The sequence below is a fragment of the Ostrinia nubilalis genome, chromosome 24 (genome assembly GCF_963855985.1).
Source record: "Ostrinia nubilalis chromosome 24, ilOstNubi1.1, whole genome shotgun sequence".
Lineage (NCBI taxonomy): Eukaryota > Metazoa > Arthropoda > Insecta > Lepidoptera > Crambidae > Ostrinia > Ostrinia nubilalis.
In genome coordinates, this window is record NC_087111.1 from 8455252 (window position 1) to 8478223 (window position 22972).

General features: G+C 36.4%; 2 protein-coding genes and 1 non-coding gene across 7 annotated transcripts in view; 2 read left to right on the forward strand and 1 right to left on the reverse strand.

Annotated features, from left to right (window-relative positions):
* The window catches only part of LOC135083773 (protein phosphatase PP2A 55 kDa regulatory subunit), a 51120-nt gene that overhangs the window by 14151 nt on the left and 13997 nt on the right, over positions 1 to 22972 (forward strand). Inside the window, exons 2-3 of one of the 4 annotated variants that reach the window (XM_063978516.1) lie at positions 13364 to 13526; positions 19820 to 19974. In XM_063978516.1, coding sequence (XP_063834586.1) covers positions 13388 to 13526; positions 19820 to 19974 — 294 coding nt within the window. In that variant the 5' untranslated portion in view covers positions 13364 to 13387. The other 3 variants (XM_063978519.1, XM_063978518.1, XM_063978517.1) reach the window with 3 other exon arrangements.
* LOC135083780 (cytochrome b-c1 complex subunit 6, mitochondrial-like) lies at positions 888 to 17424 on the reverse strand. 2 transcript variants are annotated; one of them, XR_010259694.1, is made up of 3 exons: positions 17217 to 17424; positions 1756 to 1801; positions 888 to 1099 (listed from the first exon to the last, which is right to left on the reverse strand). XR_010259694.1 is itself a non-coding variant. In XM_063978530.1 (3 exons), the coding sequence occupies exons 1-3, from the start codon at positions 13758 to 13760 to the stop codon at positions 939 to 941; spliced, it is 231 nt and encodes a 76-aa protein (XP_063834600.1). In that variant the 5' UTR covers positions 13761 to 13924; the 3' UTR covers positions 888 to 938. The 2 variants fall into 2 exon arrangements, 1 of the variants encoding a protein (XP_063834600.1); XM_063978530.1 differs by lacking the exon at positions 17217 to 17424 and adding an exon at positions 13737 to 13924.
* Positions 12196 to 12267, forward strand: Trnal-uag (transfer RNA leucine (anticodon UAG)). The gene has a single exon. It is a non-coding gene; the product is annotated as a tRNA-Leu (tRNA).

The window sequence follows — 22972 nt, forward strand, 5'->3', positions numbered from 1 at the left end:
GAAGTAAAATCAATAATCTTGATGCAAAAGGCAGAGAAAGAAAGTCCGATCCGATTGCACTTGTTTCAAGCAATTTCAGAAGATAATCAGATTTAATTAACAGTTCCTACACAGATTTACATTAAAGATATCTTAGAAATCTAGAACTGCAAGGGTACTATTACTTATTCTGTGCTGCAACTGGTAAGCTTATAAAAGATCTCCTCCAACCGACACGGTGACAGGATAGAAGAATAAAGAGAGAATCACGGAGTAGTAGTTAGTTTGAGATGCAGGAAAAAATATAAAGGATAGTTACCTATTACTTATCCTGGTTTTTGTAAGGGAGACACTCGCGCGATTACGACATTCTGTGACAACAGAAATGTGGTCGAAGCTGCGGGAAAAAGCTAGTTCTCTTTTAAACTAATAGTACTAATTAAAGCTACTTACAAAGCTATCTGTGTATTTTATTATAGACCCAAAAAGAGGTATGCACAATCATTCCATTATTAGTGAGATGCCATGCCATAGATGTGGCATAATGTGGGGGCAAACCTGATTACCTGACACACCTACGTTTTTAATTTGTCGGTAGGAAAAATTAACAGCACATAGCATCAAAATAGCCACTATTTACTGCAGAAGGAAGATTGTAATGGAGTGCTGTGAAGCCAAAAGTAGTGTATCAGACAGATAAAGTCCCTGTCAGAGATTTTAATAGGAGCTAGTGAACTTGTAATTGGCCCTAATTGTACTAATGAATAGTTCTAACCTTGATAGCAATTTTTCCTATACCTACCTACCTATCTACGCGTTAAAAATCTTTGTGTCCTCTTTCAACTCACAAAAACAATGAATAATTTGACTTGAAAACGTCATATAGGGTGCGCAAAAAATATACCATGTTACTTGAAATCAACTTTATTAAGGTCTTCAAGCAAAAAGTTTAAAGCATCTCAAGCAAATTTAACAAAAGCCTTATCAGCAACGCAGTGGTCGATGGCCTCTATCAGGTCTACCGTCTCCTGGTGGCAGTTCTCAGCCGTGTACGGCTTGTTCATGATGCGGTTCTGGCACTCGCGTAGTTCGAGGAACGCTTTCCTTGTAGGACAGTCCTCTAGAAAACAAAATAATACAGTTTAGGATTGAATAAGAACAGTGCACGCAGCGCGATAAGGAATCCGATTGCGTAGCAGGTCACCTAGATCTCACAGCCTATGCACTGGACTGACCAAGTAAAATAGGCAGTGGGAAACCGCATATCTGACCGCACCAGGCAGTCTGCCATCAGGGAGAGTCGGAGAGATGGCTGGGGATCGTGCGGAGGTGATGCCTCTACAACCAACGTGAACGCCTTTATGTGACCACGACCGAGAGAGAAATGACTAAGAAGACGAAAGCGCAGTGTGAGACGACCTACGATGACTTCTAAAGATTGTAAGAAAGTTCTGGATGCAGGCCGCTGCCAACTGGCCAATCTGGAAGTCATTGGGGAAAGCCTATGTTCAGTAGTGGACGTCCTATGGCTGAAATTATGATGATGAAGATTGAAGAATCTTAATGAATACTGGTAGGTCTACTGCACTGAAACTATGTACTTACATACTCTTTAATCTCGCTATCTATTGACTTAATAAAACAGTGGCAGATAACAAAAACAATTTGGGGAAACAATTATGGTGGGCGTATCGTTAAAACGATATCTTCGGGATAAAATAAAGCTAGAGGATTATACAAAAACATTCAGCAATATTGTTTTTTACAATTACGTACTTTCCATGCATATCCCCCGCTCCCTCGTGAGCTGGTCATTGGCGCTCTGCAACAAGATTATAGAATGAAAAATAAACAGTCAAATAAATAAATGTTCGGTAACAACTTTGTTGTTATTGTGACACTTGAAAAATGGGTATCTTACAAAGGCCGAATGGGTACAAATTTTCCTCGATCAACAATAGCTGGCATTGCTGATCCAGCCACTGCGCGACCGAGATGTTGTTCCCGCGGTGATTTTCAACAATCTCGACGTGCGCGTTTACTTCAGGAAACTTCCGTTTATTTCGTCAAAGATTATTCATTGAACTCAGTGCCGTAACTAGCCTTTTATGCGCCCGGTGCGAGCTTTCAAAACTGCGCCCTTGAAAAATGCTCTTGTCAGAAATTACCAGAAATGTCGGTGACCTGCCGTCAGTTTCCAGCCTGTGGCAGGCCTTTTTGGAGACAAATTTTATTGCTCATATCTTAGACGAACTGTCCACTCGCTAACAGCTATCCTACGAACATTTCTGAGCTCTTGCTGGACGTCGATACCAGTCAAATGACGATTTCGTAGAGAAATTGACATGAAAAAACGGTTTTCCCTCTGCGATGTGCACCGGCAATGTTCAGAACTTGGTCTCGGGATAAAGCCACCAGTCTCCCGAAAGCGTCTTAAAACTTTCGAAACCCAGGACTGGCTTATGTGGAGCTGACGTGCGACAGCCCGCTGGCTGAGCCCTTCTTGCAATAGTGCAACGATTTGTGCTGCTTCTGAAGGTGTAGAATCCCAGGTAAAGTGTCAAAAGAAGCGGAGATGTGTATGGATCAACGTGTGAAAGCAAAAATCCGAAAACACTTGCTTTTAAATTTATGGGGGGTAAATAGGCCGCAACTCGCGACGTATCAAACAGTTGATACATGTCTTTTTCCTTACTTCTTCACATCAGCCGGGATATCTTTTTAAATACTGGTGTGATTTAAATGAATTTGGTATCAATTTAAAGCTAAAAGTTTAATCTTTAAAATGGTGCTACTTTTTTTGTTACTAACAAATTCGTTAGTACACAAGATCGCGTGGAAACAACTTCATGTAAGTGATTCCATACTTTTGCTCGCGAGTGTATATGTACCTATGTCGCAGTCGGATTGTATAATCCGCCGTTTTACATTACCACTAGGCATTTTACATTACAGCTCTGTTTTGTAATACGGCGGTTCAACGTTTAGGCGGATTGTCATTGCGATACGTTCTTCAATACGGCGGCCCACGTTTAGCCGCATCGTACTACTATAGATTGTAGGGTGACCATACTTACAAAATAAAACAATGTTAAATGAAAATAAATTTTAATAAGACAGATTTTAAGAATAGAACAGTAACGAAGGTAAACCTTCGTTACTGTATACTAAATAATATATTTGGCTTCAGTAATTTTTTTTACTTATTTATAAATCACAAGGGATAGCCATCTAAAAAAAAGTAACTCAAAACAATTAGACTTTTCTATACATTTTAAGAATTAATTAGATATTTGGCTTTAGTCTTTTTTAGACATTAAAAATGATCAAAGGGAACAGGTAACTCAAAATAATGAAGTTTTAGTCATTTTTTCTGGGTTATTTTTCTTTAAGATAAAATTATCTTCACGGGCCACAGCCATGATTTCATATTTTTACACTAATAATATTGTGTAGGATTCCGCCGAAGACCAGAATCCATAGCCACTTTGTCCGGCAGCGCCACGGTATTGAAAATAGGAACTAAAAACTGTCAAAGCGGCGGGTAATGACACGCTGTTTTACATTACGGCTAGCCGTATTTAAGAACGTTTGGCGCCGAATACATTCCGGCGGATTTTCATTCAGCCGTATTCAATCCGGCTAAACGTTAATCCGCTGTATTACAAAACAGAGCTGTAATGCAAAATGCCTAGCTGTAATGTAAAACGGCGGATTATACAATCTGACTGCGACATGTACATCTCCTCAGCTAGATTGACAGATTTGCTTAGAACTTCTAAGTTAGAAGTGGCGCCCTCCAAATGAATATAGACAGAAATTGTCTCATAGTTACGGTATAGGTACTTTTGTTTGTGTATGTAATATTGCGAGCAAGACAAGGTGGATTTATATTTGTCTGATGTGTCGTGACGTGACGCGTCAGAACTGTATCGGTTCCATACATAAGCCATCACAACACAACACGTTACGCACTAGTGTGAACGTTACCATCCTACTAATATTATAAACGCGAAAGTTTGTATGGATGATGGATGGATGTTTGTTACTCTTTCACGCAAAAATTACTGAATGGATTTTAATGAAACTTTACAATAATATAGCTTATACATCAGAATAACACATAGGCTACAATTTATAAACATATTGTTCGAAATACTAATCCTGCGCAGACGAAGTCGCGGGCACCAGCTAGTACTAAATGTATGAAACCGATACCGTTCTGACGCGTCGTCACGTCACGACACATCAAACAAATATAAAATCACCTTTACAAGTGTTGTTGTTTCAAGATCGCTTGAAAAATGCCATATAGATATAGATAGTACAGAGGGCGCGTCTACACCATATTCGCAATAAAACAAAATGTACCTACTAACTACCATGCATGGAACAAAACTAGATACTGGTCGGGTCATTTCTGCGCCCCTCCAGGGTCTGCGCCCTGTGCCTGGGCACCGCTGGCACCGCCCTAGTTACGGCACTGATTGAACTTAAAACTATGTAACTAGGTAAGTAAGTACTTTGTACTACGTCTGCAAATGACGTCACAAACGCAAGCTCCTTCGTATTGCACGATTGTAATCAAATCTGCAGCGGATCGCATGTAATCAGTTCGAGTCGGTATCAATTAAGGTAAGTGCCCCCTACTTCGGTATATTAAGGCTCTTACGACTTTAACAATTTATTTAAAAATAACCAAGCATGATATCAGTATGAAAGCTTTTGTATGCTAAACTTTGGTCTTTTGACAGTAACTTAATACATAAATTGTAGTTATATTGTTTGAACTTTTTTTAATATTAATTGTTCTGCGGACCTCTTGTTTGGATCCTGTTTCGTGTAGGGAATGCAAAACCGGTTAATCGGAAACCGAAAAATCGGAAAAACCGCCCTTTTTCGACAAATTCTAAAACCGGTTTTAAAAATCGAAACCCGGATTTAAATCGGTTTTTCTATCTGTATACATGTAACAAATTCCATAAATAAGCAACATCATTTTATTATAATATAACCTGGGTATTTTGATATTTGACGAATATTTGGTTATTTTACAATTTATAACTTGGCAACATTGTCACTTGGTTACTCCGTCGTTTACCTTTAAACGGGGAATCCCCGGTGGTTGGTGATTATTGCAGTGAATAATTAACCTATGTGTGAGTGAATTGAACAGTTTTTATTTCTGAATTGTTTTGAACATTGAATCTCATTTATTTGCGATATCTGCAGAAGCTTATTACTGTAATACTTAGTGTATTGAAATTTGACAAAAATACCACCTAACGTTCACAAATAAAGCTTTTTACATTTTATTCTACTTTTTAATTTAAGATATTGCTTAAAATATCAATCGTAATCACCTAACGTTTACAAATAAAGCTTTTTACATTTTATTCTACTTTTTAATTTAAGATATAGCTTAAAATATCAATCGTAATCACCTAACGTTCACAAAATTAAAGCTTTTTACATTTTATTATACTTTTTAAATTAAGATATTGCTTATATCAATAGTAATTGTAAGCAAGTACGTTTTTGATGTAGGTAGGTACATTACGTACATGGTGGTAATTAACAAAATACTAAACCGACAGAGTAATGAATTTTAAAAACGTATTCGTTGACAATTATTACGTATAATGGAGATAAACTACCATCCCTTGAGTTAAATTTAGCTTATACATTATGCATTATGTGCCTATAATGCCTAATGAATAAGCTAAATTTATCAAAACTGTTATAACCCTCTCTTAAATAATGTAATCTAACACAAAACGGACAGGACGTAACAAATCGCTGTATGTAACTACTAGTTGATTGAAAAAAAAAATAGAACGATAATAACCGATTAAAAACCGAAAACCGGTTTTTTTTCTTGAAAACCGAAAAAAAAATCGGTTTTTGATAAACTTTCGGTTTTGCATACCCTAGTTTCGTGATAAAATTTTGCTCTGTTTCTAAGTTCGTGAACTCATGTCCCCTATTTCGGGATAAAGTTTTACGCATCGAGTTAGGATATTTTAATAATGATTAAGGGTTGAATAAATTTAAAAACGATAGTATAAATTTAGAATAAAAGAATTTTGTGAAATTGACGACATTACTTCCGTGGGAGAGGCACGCTTCGGCATGAATGGGCCGGCTCGACCGGAGTGATACCACGGCCTCACAAAAAACCGGCGTGAAGCAGCGCTTGCGCTGTGTTTCGCCGAGTGAGTGAGGATACCGGAGGACCAATTGGGGGGGAATGGGATTTAAAAGGTTGGCAGCGCACTTGTGACTTCACTGATGTTGCGGGTGTACATGGGCGACGGCAATTGCTTACCATCAGGTGATCCGTCTGCTCGTTTGCCTCCTATCACATAAAAAAAAAAAAAAAAAAAAAAAAAAAAAAAAAAAACTTACCTACCTGAAATATTCATAAGAAATAATGTGAGTCTGTCAAGCTAGGTAGGAACGTACCTTCGTATAAAGTTTTGATTTATTATTCTAACAACATATAATCATCAGAAATGTAGGGGGGCCTTACCCCCCCCCCCCCCCCCTCCCCTTCGTAGTCATAAAATTTAGATTTTTTATTTCTAACGATATGTGAAAATATTCATACAAGTCTAAGTTTAAAAAATGAGGGGGGAGGGGACTAACCCTCCGCCCCTGGAGCTGCTTCAAGTGAGGGTAGTCCCCCCCCTGAAAATAGCCCCATATACGCCAATGACTCATAATAAAAATTAATTAATTTATTACTTAGGTAGGTAAGTATTAAAAACTAAAAAATATGTCGATTTCTTTGATGTTATGTGTCATACAAGTACCTAACACTATACATTTATATATCACGAACTTGGGAAAAAGTAACAATAATTACGGTTCCTTGTTTCGTGATACTGATTATTCCAAATTCCCCAAGTAAAATTCATGGATTATTGTCAAATTGTGTCAATTAACTATTATCTATCCCATATAAAATACAAATAAACCAAGAAAAATAAAACGAATCGAATTAAAACCAAAATTACGCTGGTAGTACTTATGCTAATTTATCTTAAAATTGGTCATTTATGTGAACTTCAAACTCGTGTCATATAAATTCTAGTGAACGAAACATATACCGAATTTAGATCATGAGAAACTTAAATAAATGTATTATTTGTTTCATAACTTACATTTCAACTATCATAAATAATTATTTAAAAACCAAGCATCAAAATATTATCCATAATATCCTTGATTCGGTAGTATCACGAAACAGGGGACACCCGAAAAATAATATGTACGCTATTTCGTGAGTCAAATAATCGCAATTTTAAAGGAATTCTACGTTTTCATATAACTTTTTTCTAAGCCAAATCAATTGTCAAGGAACACATGAAACCACTATTACAAGTTTTATGCAAATGGACGTTTCTTCGCCTTTCTATAAGCTTAAGAAGTTGGAGCGCTAACCTTACGGTGAGAGCAACATTTTCACGCCGCACGGCTGTTTTTGGCTCTCTGAGAGTTTGAAGCTTCGTATTGCTCTCATTTTTGGCGCCACAATGTTGGTACTTGGTTTTTTAGATAGCTTAAATAATAGAGTTTTTGTAGTAATAAAGAATTTTTATAAATAATATTCATAGCTGGGCATTAACTCGTTAATCCGTTAATCGTTAATTAACGAAGTTAACATTTCTATTAACGGATTAACTTTTAAGTTAACTTTAAAAAATGTTAACGGACTCGTTAACTTCCGTTAAATTATCCTAAGTCCGTTAATCGTTAATCCAGTACCTACTATTTACCAAAAAGATACAGCAGGCACGCTGAAAAACGCTAGTAAAACGCGTTCTGACAAGTACGTTCGGGCTTCCAGAACTTCCAGAACCCAAAACAACAGTTTTGTAACCAGATCACTAACGACACTTGTTAGTATGTGTGGGACAACTCTTGCAACTGAATTTAATACCAGTTTTCCTCAACCGATTGAGCTGAGATCTAATGTGGTCGAGATCTGCTCCGCGATCAAAATTGAGTAAATCATTAAAGTGCTCTGCCCAACGCTTGAGTATGTCCTGCTTAGCAGAGAATTTTTGAGTGCCGTCTCGTGATTTCAATGGCACACTACTTCGCATGGAAGTTCCTATGAGTTTACGTACTTCCTCATAGAAGGCACCAAGCTGATGTGTATCCGCGAGCCACTGAATTTGTTTAGCCTTTTCGAGCCACCAATTATCTTTGTATCCCCGGGTGAGTCGTCTTAAATCCGTTCCACTTTTCCTGATCGCATCAGATAAGCTGTCGCTGCCGTTGGATCTCAGTAAAAGGTTACGGTGCCTCTCCAGTGCCGCAGTCAAAACCTTATCGTTTTGGTCATACCAATCCTCGTTTATGCGCTTTTTATGGCCTAGTACTTCGGTGGCAGCAATTTGTACAGAGGAAGAAAGATGCTGCCATTGCGACAACGCTTCATTTCCACCGTCAAGAGTATCATACGCTGTCAATAAATCTGACAGGTTCTTTTGATACTCTTCCCGCACTTCTGGCCAGCTTAGCACATCCAAATTGAGGGACTTAGGCTTAGGTCTAATAAACCTTCGTGGCAACCGTAAACGCAGTTTCAGTTTGGAAATTAAAAGTCTATGGTCAGTCCAACAATTAGCGCCACGCATTACACGGGTAATATTCACCTGGGGTACATCTCTTCGCCGGGTTATTACATAGTCAATTAGGCGCCAATGTTTGGAACGTGGGTGCATCCAGGTGGTTTTGTATTTATCGGGCAGTCTAAACAGCGTGTTAGTTATGGTAAGATCGAATTGTGCACATAGAGTGAGCAACAGTTGCCCATTACTGTTCATGGTGCCAATACCATTTTTGCCCAACACACGTGGCCACGACTCATAATCTCGACCAACCCTAGCATTGAAGTCGCCTAGTAGCAAAATCTGCTCACTTGAGCGAATTTTGCCAACACACTGACATAGTTCCTCATAGAATTGGTCTTTGACACTATCTTCATTGCTCATTGTAGGCGCATATACGCTTATAACATTGAGGAAATTATTATTCTCCAGGTGAAGACGCAGTGTGATTATGCGGTCCGAGATGTATTGTGGACATTCCGGTAGCTTTTTGGCAATAGATGTTTTTATAGCAAACCCTACACCGGCTTGCCTAGATTCAGTCTGAGAACGCCCTTTCCAGAAAAATGTGTAACCACCGCCTACTTCGCCTTGGTCAGCGATACGTGTCTCGCTAAGAGCAGCAATGTCTATATTATAACGACCAAGTTCGCGAGCTACGACGGCAGTTTTGCGCTCCGGGCAAAGGTTTCCGTCATTGTCAATCAGCGTACGTACATTCCACGCGCCAAAAGTCATTAATGATGTTTTTGTATTTGTAATTTTCTTGTAACGTCGACCGCGAGAAGTGGGGTGCCTGAGCAGCCGCGGTTGCTACCCCCCCAATAAGCAAGGACGAGTTTTTTTTGGGATACCTTTTCTAATCCCCTCCCCGGCTGGGCGGGGGAAGCAGTGCCTCCCTGAAAAGGGCTGCTTCGTCACCTAAGGTGCTGCCCAATCTGCACCGTCGCCCTAATGCAGCGCAGAAACGACCACTCTCCTTAGGTCGCCTACGTGCAGGCTTAGGACAAAGCCGAGTGTGCAACACTACCCGACCTCTCTACCACCACCCATCGCCGTAGGGCTTGTCGTGCTCGGAGTCCTCGAACAGAAGCAGTCAGATGCGCGTGACATATTTAAGTGCGTAAGCAGTTGCGCTGGTACAGACGCACTCTCTCGTCCTTGCCCTCGTGAATCCAATGGAACAGATAGCTGCTACAATCGGTAGATGGCTTGGATGCAGTTTCTGGCCGATAGTTTCTACTGACCTCTACTACCGCCCTTGGGCTTTAACTTTGCCTTGCTGACTCGCCATCTCCGCCAAGATCATTTGTATATCTACTATTGTTTGCCATCGATGCCGAGCCAGACTTCATACACTAGATTAGGAGGTTTCCATTGGAAAGAGACACTCACAAAGTGAGCGCTCACTCTCGACCAGGTTTAGCCCACGAGCCGACGTGGGTGGCTAAACCTAAACCTGGGTGGTTAACCGGGGTGTGGCCGCTGTGTGTACAACAGCTACTTGGAGCCACTGGTGAGAGATTATAGGCTATCCATGGTCCAGTCCCGCAGTGTCGCTACCTTTGCAAAAAGGGTCGGCCAACGACGCTACGGGTAGTACTAAACTCTAGACACCCTACACACCCCAAACATACTGTTATTCTGAAATTCAGTTGTACTAAAACGAAAAAAATAATTGTGCTTATGCAAGGTTCAAATAATTTCGAAAGCTTGAAGCGCAAACATAAAAGAGGAATACATTCCATGCGCGATACAAGCTGTCGAAATTATTTGAACCTGTATACAATTATTTTTTTCGTTTTATAATCATGTGTTAACGGATTAACGATTAACGTTAACTTGCGTTAAATCTTGCGAAATGTAACGTTTTAACGTTTAACGAAGTTAATTTTTTTATTAACGGTTTAACGATTAACGAAGTTAACTATTTGATTAACGGTGCCCAGCTATGATAATATTCCATTTGCTTATTATTTGAGCTAGAAAAAAAACTTACGAACTTACGTACTATCACGAACTAGTAGCCGTTTACCTTACGCCGATTAGTTTGCGAGCTGAGCCATTTAGGAGGAATTTACGATGAGTCTGGGAATGGCGATATTTTGAAAGCTGGACAGGAGTAGGTATTGTAAACTTTAGCATCCGCTTACAGATTATTGAGTGTGACGAGATACATAAATTGATCATGCTTATTAGTACTCTCAGCCTTTAAGGGCCTGATGGTTCAGCAGTGGTGATTATGTAATGAGGACACCAAAAAATCCTCTTTTTCCTTCCAGACGATATCACCCAGGTGAACATAGTGGAAATCCTCCGTCTCGTTATCTTTTGGGGCCAGCGATTCGAAACAAACATGATGCTAAAGTCAATCTTAACTTTTTTGCAGTATTTTGTTAAAACAGCACAGGCTATAATGCCTTTCTCACAGAATTTCCATGTTATATGTATAGTTTTTGCTTAACTTGGGAAACACTTAAAATGTTTACAGCCCTGTATTATGTGGTAATTTTTTGCTACTCCGAAAAAGTAATCATTCTGAAATTAGTATTTTTTGTATCAACAAATTCAATGGGGCAGAACAAGACTTACAAGTTCCAATTACATTTCAATTATAAAGTCCACGCTACAATGTGGTTGACATCGTGACATGTCATTGAGGGCCAATCTATTCCTTACCGAGCCAGTGACCCGGGCAATTATGGCGGTAGTAATAAATACGCATTTAGACTTCGGATTTTGACCTGACATTATTTTTCCAGTAATAAAGTTGCGCCTTTGCTGAATCACATGCATCAATAAATCATCATTCCCATTCCCTCCGGAAGTTCTTATGATGAGGATACAAGGAAGAGAAGTTCTAGTCAGCCTTATCCTTTATTGGTACTGGATGGATGTAAGTAATTTGTTTATAAAAATCCATAACGTATAAGTAACAGAATGATGATCATTATGAGCTTAGACAAGATTAAATGATTTAATTGGAGTCAATTATAAGTCAAACAAATTGTTGTAAAGTCCTTTCCAAGTAGTAGTAAAATGCTAAAAGTCCTAAGTTTGAATTTGGTTGGATCAATTGTGGCAGAGCAGTCAAACTCGGGACAAGGGACCCTCACACCTGGTTAATCGCGCCTCCACTACGCCATTGGGATAGTTAGTAAATTAAGCCAAACTAGAGCAATCTATTTTCACCGCGAGCATAGCCACTGCTTTAGGTAATATGATGGTCGATCTGCTATTTCCAAAACTAAATATGGATTAGGCATTTTACTATTTACATGCGAGCCTATTATGGCCTGTTGCATTATTGGGTTAGTGCTTAACTCAGTCAGCCTGAGCCCCGATTACGGTAACTTTTAACCATTGCTTTTAACGTTTCCAATCCAGACACGCTTCTCGATTCTGCGATACGATTGGTCAAAACAGCTGACGTACGCTGTTGAACGACCAATCGTATCGCAGAATCGAGAAGCGTGTCTGGATTGTAGACGTTAAAAATTACCGTAATCGGGGCTCTGAGGTATGAGACGGCACGGGAGGATGTTTTTGAAACGTCAAACGTCAATGAGACTTCAGATTTCTTTTAGATTTAACCGCCTCTGTGGTCTAGTGGTAAGACCACCTGCTTTAGACGCAGAGGTCCCGGGTTCGATTCCCAGTGGGGGCAGATTTTTCTGTTCGGTTTGGTTGGTGCTAGGGCTTGCTCTAAGTCCGCCTGGCTAGCTACCACCATCTTACCTAAGTCTGTCGCCATAACAACAATGTTAACAGGATTGTTGTGTTCCGGCAGTTAGAGGTAAGATAGCCAGTTCCTCTGTGGTTGAGGATTCCGGGTGAAGCTCGCTTCCTTCCTACCTTTGTTCCGTAGTTTAAGATCTAAAGCAAACGTACAGACAGCGGGAGCGACTTTGTTTTATACTATGTAAAGATAAGACATTATCCTGTTACTAAAGATGCTAATTAGAAAATAATATATGAAAAGGAACAAGTGAACAACATATTATGTACTGTACTTACATACTAAGTGAAGTAACAATAGAACTTGCAAATTGTAAAGTCACAACTCGTCTATATCGTAGATATTATTCATTAATTAGTTATCTCTCGTTTTACAAAATATTTATACAGGTTTTCAAAGTTTGTTTACTCCAAACGAATTCCCATTGGTTGAGTGGTTTACTCCAGTTTATTTAATTAAAACAAGTAAATAACGCTTGAGAGCTAAAAGGAGCGTCTGGAGGTTAACTATATTCTATGATTAATTAATGAAAGATAAACACACCAAATTAATAAACTTAAAAAAAAAAAACTTATGTTCAGACTTCAGTTTCGTATTGAAACCTAATTTGTTGCCGTTTAATCGTCTTTTAATTTCTTTAAACAAGCTAAGTACAAGTCTTACTTATTATGTAATATTTGAATAACCATTTTATCGATAAGTTTTAAAACTTGTGAAATTCTGTTTAAAATGTCCAATAAACTCGAAGATACGATATTACATTTCAAACCGAAACGGTTTTTGTGCCTTTTTTGTTACTCTTGTACGTTTAGTACCCTGAGCACGAATGACTCTCGTAATCGAGTTCTAGTTCTAAGGAATCATCGCGCTGCAGCTCTTTTGGTTTACGTACAAAAAATCGAGAGCGATATTTATTCATGCTCAGTGCGTATACACTATAATGCGTATCTCTACTTTTTCTAGATCCGTGCTCCAAACCGCTTTTGGCGCCTTTCCATTTCTAAATAGCATTTTTTTCCCACAGAGCCTGTGACATGGTGGCTGCGGTATGATGTCTACCACGACCATGGTGGTGTCACCGCTCGCAACGCAGTCGTCGCCGAAAAACAAAAGACGGCTGTTCGCGGAGGCGCGCCAAAACAGTTTACAAAAGCTGAGCATCATTTTTGACCACGGGAACAAGAATGGTAGGTTTTTAAAGAAAATAACTACTCGTCTAGAAATTCCGAAGTAAAAAAAGGTTTAAAGTTTGTCCCAATCCAGCCTATTAAGTGGCTAGAGCTGGACCCCTCTGACTAAGTATGCGCTCTATAAAATTTAATACAATCTACTTACTTAGTTCCTACATAGATTGTTTAATGTGAAGACTTATGTATGAAAACAATTCAGTTTCTTACCGAACTAAACATATCATGGCTCATTTTGAAGTTGTATTAATTTTCCTTTTCAAATTAAATATTTGCGCGTGAATTTTCTTTCACACACTTCGTGACACTGACATAATTTTGAAACACCCGCTTTATTACTTCAAGGGAACTTCCGGGATAGCAAAGAGTTTCAAAAAATACTAAATTTACATTATTATTATTTTAAAATGTTATTTTATTTGTATTTTCTTTTGTTGTGAATCGCGTGCGGCAAAAATTATAACGGCTAAAATAAAACAGACATTGTGAGTCGATAAAACAGTCCAAAAGTTACGCCATCAAAATCTAGATGGCACCACTTGCGTAGTAGCGAAATGCGCGCCTTTGCACGACTGTTTTGCTCCGTAAATGTCACTTTTGACGTTTGACAGGTTCAGTGTTGCCATCTTATATATTCTTACTAGAGTAGTAGAATACCATCAAATTACTGTTGAATTGTTTGTTAATCATTTTTGTGGTAACATTCAATAAGTAAGTTTTATACTCGTTATTTTGCTCGCTGGGGATTTTATTCATCAATGCCTTATGAGAAATGGATCGATGCTGGTATAAAGTTACAAAAATGCATATTACGAATTAATATAAAACTTAAACGTTTTATCATTTTATCTTTACACTTTCTAATGAAACATAATTATTTATAAATAAATGCATCCATTTTTTTAATCTTATTGTATAATATAAATTATGTATTGTCATTTTTCAAGAAATAATATTTTACCTCTTTTTTTGTTGAACCATCAAAAGCGGTGGCACTGAAAAGGTAATGCCATTTAGCATTTTTCTCCAGTTAACCCTAGGACTAAATTGGAAATAGAGTATGCGGTACAAAATTAAATTACATATTATTAATAATAATAAAAGAGTGTGGTGATCAGAGTTTAGGTACCTATTTTGTATTTTAAAACTCCACCAAAACACAATGACATAATTATAAAAACATCTTAGCCAAAACACAGATATCTAAAATTGTTCTATCCACAGATTCAGTGTAGGTAGGAGGAGGATGCTTTTCGAGTGTATGTTGGTGAACATTGATCTTGAGAAAAGAGGTGAAAAAATGAGAAATATAACATTTTTTTTGGTATAAAAACGTAAATAAATAATATTTTTGTCAATATAAATAGTAGTTTTTCGAATTATAGTATGGCAACATCAAATTCTGCAGTAATTATTTGTATGTATATCTGAGCGCCATTGCTTTTTACCGATGTAATGTTGAAATGATTTTAATCTATTTTCATCGGCATATTTGTGTGATGTTTTAGCAAAACATTGAAGTGATTGTGTACTAAAACTATCGAACTTCTTAAAGTTTTGTGCTGGGCTTTGTCATGGCCGGTAAGTGGTGACTTTTAGCGCCCGCTAGTCAAGGGCGAAATTGGATTTGGGAATCGCAATATTTCGAAGATGTTTTATCGTTCGAACTCTGACGGTAAATGCAATGTTATTGTCATTAGTGTGGTTAACAGTATTTAGTGTTTACATACTGTGATGATGGCTTGGATATAAAATGTTTGGTTATCATTTACGCCGATAGATTTAACCTTTTGCTCCTTGATTTTACAATAACGCTAGAAAAGTAGATCGGAGAAGGTTCTCGTAACGGTATTTTTGTCGTAGCTGGTCGTAAAATTGGCGTATTCCATGTTTATGCGGGCGCCAATGATTGTTTGTATGAAATCAGATGATGGCAGTTGTTGATTTTGAAGGTCAGTGTAGCGTATAAAACGATTGACGTAGCATATTCTCGCAGCTAGAAACACATTTGCTATCTATTCTCCCGATCTATTTACTATTATCGCGAACTCTGATGTTTGTCAAGAAAATACGTTATTCAAACGAGTAGGAGGTTAGCATCAACCCAGACGCTTTTTTTGTACTGCCCTCTTTATGTAATAAAACTGTTTCGGATTCAGAAAAATGCACATTTCTACAACTTTTAGTAGATCCAAACAGACATATTCTTCATTTGTGTGCATAATTCACATTTTTATCAAACAACAATAGTGGTATTTCTAATTTTTCTGATGTAGGCACATAACCTGTAATAATAATAGTGATCTTTGTGTAACACCTCAAACTGTGGATCTACACTCGACATCAAATAAATCGCACCTCCCGCGACAAGCATTTTCAAACGTATGCATCCCCACTTCCCACCAATATTGGAACCATTTAAAAGCCTAGTTCTTACCTTCATTTCATTAAAGGAAAGGTTTTTACCCCAAAAATGTGTCTTTAGAAGGATCCAGAGTCACTTCTTCAAAAAATAGGTAGTTACGCTAGAGCCAACTTTTATGGCTATAAAACTGTTAAGTTGGGATTAATCACTATCCATCTGTTAAAGAGGACACGTGTGATCATTATTTGGTTTTATAACCATAAAGATTGGTCTAATTGATCCCATAGGTGGGCCCAAAGTGAGGTATTTTTTCAAGTCACATTTATGGTATGTGTTAATCATTTATTAAGAAATTAAATGTGTTTTTCTTTAAGGATATTTATTGGGCTTTCAAATAACACCAATATTGTTGGGGCACCATGATTGTGTCAGAAGAAAATCGTTAAAGTTCGCGTCGCGGAAGGTGCGGTTTATTTGATGTTGAGTATATGTAATCAACATGTCACATGATAATACAATATACACTGAAGTCATAGTTAGGTATTACACATTGCATGTAATTCACTATTTACCCACTGGTATCACATATTTTGTGAATGAAAACATGATTGACTACTGTACCATTATGTTCATAGGGCTAGTTAATTTTGTAACCCTAGACTTGACTTCTCAGAACTAATTAAAGCATTTCTGAGTTCAATATTGTTTATCTAACTAATGAAACAAAACTAGAAAGCTGTATCAGATTTGGTATCGTAAACTTTAGTGGTTTATGTAATACAAATAACCATAATGTTGTAATCATTGTTTGTTTATAATTTTAATGATAACAAATTATTCTTTGCAAATTAAAGATTGTTTTGCTAAATTGATAATTTACTGTTACCACCAATGATAGTTACCTACTTTTAAAGTAATAATGATGCTTGTAACATTGGCAACTATTCTTTATCATGTTATACACATTTTTGCATAGTTAATAATGTGATAATGGTACCTACTAGCTAGAAATATTATTAGCTAGTGCAGTATTTTGTAAATTTTAGAAATAGTGTAATAAATTCAATAATATTAATGTAATTGGTGTTTGAAATGGATAAAACTAATCCTCACAAATTGGTGTCCTTGTCCTTACATAGCATATTACTATGCCGACCATGTTTACTAAACCATTTCTGGTGATATGCCAAATCTGATTACAACTTTTCCTGATGACCTACTTAGTACTTGTATTTCTATTTTTATTATTTCTTTGTAATTAAATTGCAAATTTTTTGAAACAGTTGTGTTTTCCATGTCACATTTATGTAAAATAGCTATTGTACCTTTTACACAAATTGAATTCAACATCATTTGATCCAATTGTTAAACGTTTGAAACAATGAAATGTTGCTCCAAGAATTGAGATTTGACGTTGTAATAATACACTTGTTTAAACAAAAAATATTTTTTCATAAAAATTATAAAAAAATATGATTTTTTACTTTGCTATGTAACTGAAATTGGTGACAATTTTAGTGCTAACATGATTTCCATTCTGTGTGTAACAGACAACTGACTCAGTTTTATAACCTGTCCCTATTTATACACTGGCTATCCTACAATTTGCCAAATAATTATCAACCCTATTTTAATTGACGTGAGGTGCATGAACAATGCATGTCACAATAAAATAAGGAACATAATATTCAAAGGAAGCCCTTTGTGTTCACCGCTATTGTCTTAACCATACAATGAGATGATTATTTCTAAAGCATGGTGTCCGTTTACAAGAGGTCTCATTCAAAAGTATACTGTTACTATAGAACAACTTGAAAACAGGTTCAAAAATCTGATTCTACACTACATTCTTAGTTGAGACACGTTTGAGTGCCAGTGTGTTTAACGTAACCTTTTTAGTTTGACTTAGAAAAACAAAAAAATGTTAATTGAACACTGATAACTCACGATAGTTATGTAAATAGAAATGTTGAAAAAGAAAGAAGTGCCATGGTATTCAAATCATCGTATTCGGATACAAGATAACTTTACAAACTGGCGTCATCACTCATGCCGACTACATTGGAACACTATTTGTGACTGTATGTAATTTTACATGCCTTATTTGCTATAAAACTTACCGTTGCGAGAACCGAATTGATCATTGAGATATCTGATGTTATGTAGATTAACATTAGTCATTTTAGAAGTAAATTATTGAAACTTAAAAGTAAATTTTAGCTAAATGATTAGTAATTTTTCTATTATATTTGAAATTAACATACTAATCAATTTCTAAGTATTTATTTTTACTAATCTTGTAGGATCTCTTTAGATTAACAAATTAATGTTTTCTATTATCTAACCGACTTGACTAGGGTTCGTACATTGCATTATTTACGATTTTCTTCCGTGTTTCCTATGAATTTGAGTGCAAAATTGACTGATTGCTATTCTATTTTGAATTAATTAAATCTTATGCAAGCATTTTTATTTAAACTTTGAAATATCCAAGTAAATGTTAATTACTAACCCCTTTACTAATAAAAAGTTACACAGTTGTTGAACACTGTTTTAAAAAGACATTTCCATACTAAACGTCACTTTAAAACACTGTTCAACAAGCGTGTATTTAAGTTTTATTAGTAAGGGGGTAAGTAACATTTACTTTTATTTAGATTTACAGAAATCAAAGTTGCATGAAAATGCTTGTATCTTTTACAAAAAACTGGGAGAATGTTTTCTATTGATGAATTCATTTATCTCTAGTTGACTTTTCATTTAGATGCACACAAGAAACCAAATTATGGTTGCAAATTAATTATGAAATAAACCTGTAAATCTGCATCTAAATGAAGAATCAACCATTTTTTTTCTACTTTATATCTTTTACTTTATCTACTCTATTGATTTTGTTATATTATCATAGTTTTTGATAACAATTGTCAGAAAAAAAGATTGATGTTGGTGCTTTAATGATTGATACATTTATTTATGCTCAAATAAAGCATGAAATGGCCTTTTCAAGTGTGACTTGAATTATTCACTCTTACTTTTAGTAAAGATGTTATTATTAGCATTCTATTGTCATCTCACTGGCCACAAATTATCTTTTATTTCTACTATTCATAAAAGACTATAGTTTTTTAATAAGTTCTAATTTAACACATCTCATGTTGATTTTCTGTGATTTGAATTGAATTTGCTTGGTTAAAGTTTCTTCCAAAGTTATTTCGATTTCATTCTGTGTCTTGTATCAACTCAAGTTGAATTATGTTTACTGCAGTAATCTGCTTATCTTCCACTGCTTATCCATATCCACTTGGGAGTAAACTCATGGAAAAATGACCATTATAAGTACTGCAATGGCCACCAAAGTATCATCAGGTTTTCTGTTATTGCAAGAACGTCTAGTTCTCCAGTGCAGATTATCCCTAACCATCTTGAGTGAGCTCATTGAAAAATCACCTTTAAACTATTGCAATTACTGCTGAAATCCCATCAAGCTCTCTGTCAAAATAATGTTCAGTTCTCCAGATTATCTCTATCTATAGTTTTTGCAACGAAGGCGAGTGAGCTTTACTTGTGTGTCTACGTGTACATGCACTTAACGGTAGTGTAATATCTATCAAAACTTTAGAAAAACGAACAGTAACGAGCCACCACACATTCCCACCGCTGCAACTCCTGTTTAGCCAGGATCTACAGCTTGACCGCCATAAAAACCCAACCAATGAAGGTCAAGTTTGTCCCGGGGGAAAGTTAAACTGTCATTGGACCTGCAAAATCGCTTAGCACGGAAATTTTTCCTTGTCGAGCCACCACACATGTAAAGCCCACTCGCCTTCGTGAATTGCAACAACTTTACCTTGAGTGAACTCATAGAAAATTGACCTTTAAAGCTACTGCAATTGCCACCGAATTCCCATCACGCTCTCTATCATTTCAGGCAATGGTGGGGAGACCACATGGTGTTTCAGTCAGGTGAAGGGCACGTTGGAGGATGACGTGACCGAGGCCGACCTGATATCGTGTGTCGAGTTCAACCATGATGGTGAACTGTTGGCCACTGGGGATAAGGGCGGGCGAGTCGTCATATTTCAGGTAAGTACATTTTTGATACTAATATAGGGTCGTATTGCCCGTTTACGTCCACTGCCCGGTCTGGCTAGATGAGATTATTGATTTTAGACGAGAAATGGGTTTCCCGTGCATCTTAGGACTGCAGTTCCAGTCTGAACAACCGATTGCTCTTGAAAAATCGGTATCACTGGTGATGATACATCCAAACATTCATAGAAATGGCTTTACAAGAAGTTTGTACTTACTGGCTACACTGTTTAAGCCCATCCTTAAGAACCTAAAGTGAGGTAGTTTCTATTTAGATTACTAATAGAAGTAATATAGAAACTGGAATATAGCATGCTTGACCCATTAATAATGTGAATGAGAAGACTGGGAAAGTTACGAATACTTTGGAAAATTATGTCCACACGCAATGTACCAAGTCGCATGCGCAAAATGCAGCTAGTACGTAAAAATAAGAATATTTTATTTTATGAAAGTTGACACATCTATCCTTAAAAATCTCATAGAATAAGTTGCAAATAAAAACATGTACCTCAATTACTGTCAATATTAAACATGTTAACGTGCTATAAAATATGATGGCAAACGTCGGTAAATTACTATGAACGCGACCAACAGGTGTACCGTTTTGTTGTTCGTCCACCTTTGGCGAAAAAAACTGTCCCAAACCAGTTTAACGATGGCAGCTTGCTTGGACCGATTACGATCATTCGAGTACTATTCATCGTACTGTAGTATGATATATTTTTATGGGACAATATTATTTGATCCTCTAAAAACTAATTGATCTTTTTTGTATGTGCACTTTTAAAAATAAATGATGTTTTTTATTATATTTTATCTTTATATTAATTATTGGGTCTATATTGGTTGATCTACGGATAAATTATGAATGATCTTCATTAAAGGTAACATAATATTTATGTTTAATATACTCTTTTAATATTTGGTAAACAAAAATAATATTTGATCCTCTTTTTTAGTTATTGATCTTTAATTTTGTTAATTTGATGATTTTTATATCAAGTTTGCCTTTTAATATCGATCACCTAATAAATACATTTCGATCTATGTATAACTTAACTTTAAAATATATTAAAGCTATATTACATTGCCATGTTTGTTTAAATTGCAAGCTTTGCTTAGTTTGGGACTAGAGGCGCTATGTAAAATAATTTCTTACTTCTGACATCCCTGAACCCGACATCATAATTTTTACCTTTTTATTTTTATCAAATCGCAAGGTTGATTTTCTCTTAGTATACCGATCTCGACCGTGATCAGTGACCATAAAGTAATCTGTCAACGGGTCGATTAGACACGATAAAAGCACTAAACGATATTTGTTTACTTTTAGTGCGACATCGGGTCGTAAGGACCTGATAAGTTTTTTTTTCCAAATATTTACTGTGTTTGACGAAACAATTGCAAAACAATATTTATCTTTCGTTCTACTGAAAAGACCGAATATATCCATCCCACACCAACGCATCCAGCACCTAAGGTCAATTCGACCCGATAACGCAGTGTGAACGTGTTAAGTATGCTTTTTTAATAAAAAAAAATCTTTGAACATCAAGTGCCTTTAAATAGTTTCCATCCTTTGACTACAACTTAATAAAAATAAGTACCATAACATAATTATTTTGAAGATTATTTGATATAGACAAAAAATAATTTATACAAATCGAATTATTTAAAAAAGTATCACAATATTGAATATTTGGTGCTCATTTCTTTTATTTTTGAGGACCAACAAGTAACGATCAGATATAATTATTACATCTCAAATTTTTTTTGCGTAGTTCAAAAGAGGTTAAAATATCGATCGATTTCATTTATTTTATGTCTCAAAGAAAGAGGATCAATCATTAAAATAGATGACCATTTAGATTTTTTTTATTTGCCGTTTTTGCTAATTTAAAAAGATCATTTAAATACATGCCTATTTTTATTAATCATACTAGAAAGAGTAAGGACTTGTTTAATTTGAAGAAACTGTCGTTTGTTTTGTTGTGAGACAAAAAACCGCAACGGTGCTCATTATAATAGTCCCAAACTAAGCAAAGCTTGTACTATGGGTACTAGAAAACAGATAAACATACTTAAAAACTTTTTGTAAATGTATTTATTTATCTATAATATGTATATTATAGATAGAAAACACCCAGACCAATACTAACAAATATGTTCATGCTTACAAATGTTTGTAGTGTGCGGGAATCAAACCCTCGACCTCTGGCATAGGAGTCCGTAAGAACTACTACACCAAACGGCTGACAAATAGAACGTAAGATCACGCACATGTATCTTATTTATTTATCAGTCTCATGGGTCAATGAACAGGTATTTCGCCATAGTGCATGGGCCTGTCTTAGGCAAGACAAACATGTATGAAAGTGGAACGATACTTTGGACCAAAACACCTTTGATTGAGCCTCGCCCAAACATGATTGTCACGAATCACGATCTTCAACTGTTTTGCAATCATCGCCAGCCAAAAAGGGTCACTATTTCTTTAAGCTTTAATTGTGGCTTCTTATGAAGTCGTTATAAGAGCGATCTTTGAACAAAAATGTATACCAATATTCGCTGTAAATACATGGGACTGTATTATTGCTATGGTTATCTACTTAATCTTGAATCGATTGTGGTCCCATCCCAGCAGTATTTCCTACTTCAGTTCTAGAGTTAGTTTAAATGTCTAAAACCTTAAACATATTTAAAATCTGAGCACATAAATAACGTAATGGAACGTGAGGCTGCGTTTTTTTAAACTGAAGTATAATTTTCTTAAATTATATGACCTACAACAAATTTATTTCAATCCAGTATCATTTTCAAGTAGCGTTAGAATAGTGATATCACCCCACCGTAATTTTTCAATGATTCACATGATAAGGATATGTCGTATAATATATCCCGCTTCGTCAGTCGCCGTGACACAAATCTGTGACGTAACGAACGTTCGCGAAACGCACGAAGAGAAATTCGCTTGCGCCGTTTTTGGGAG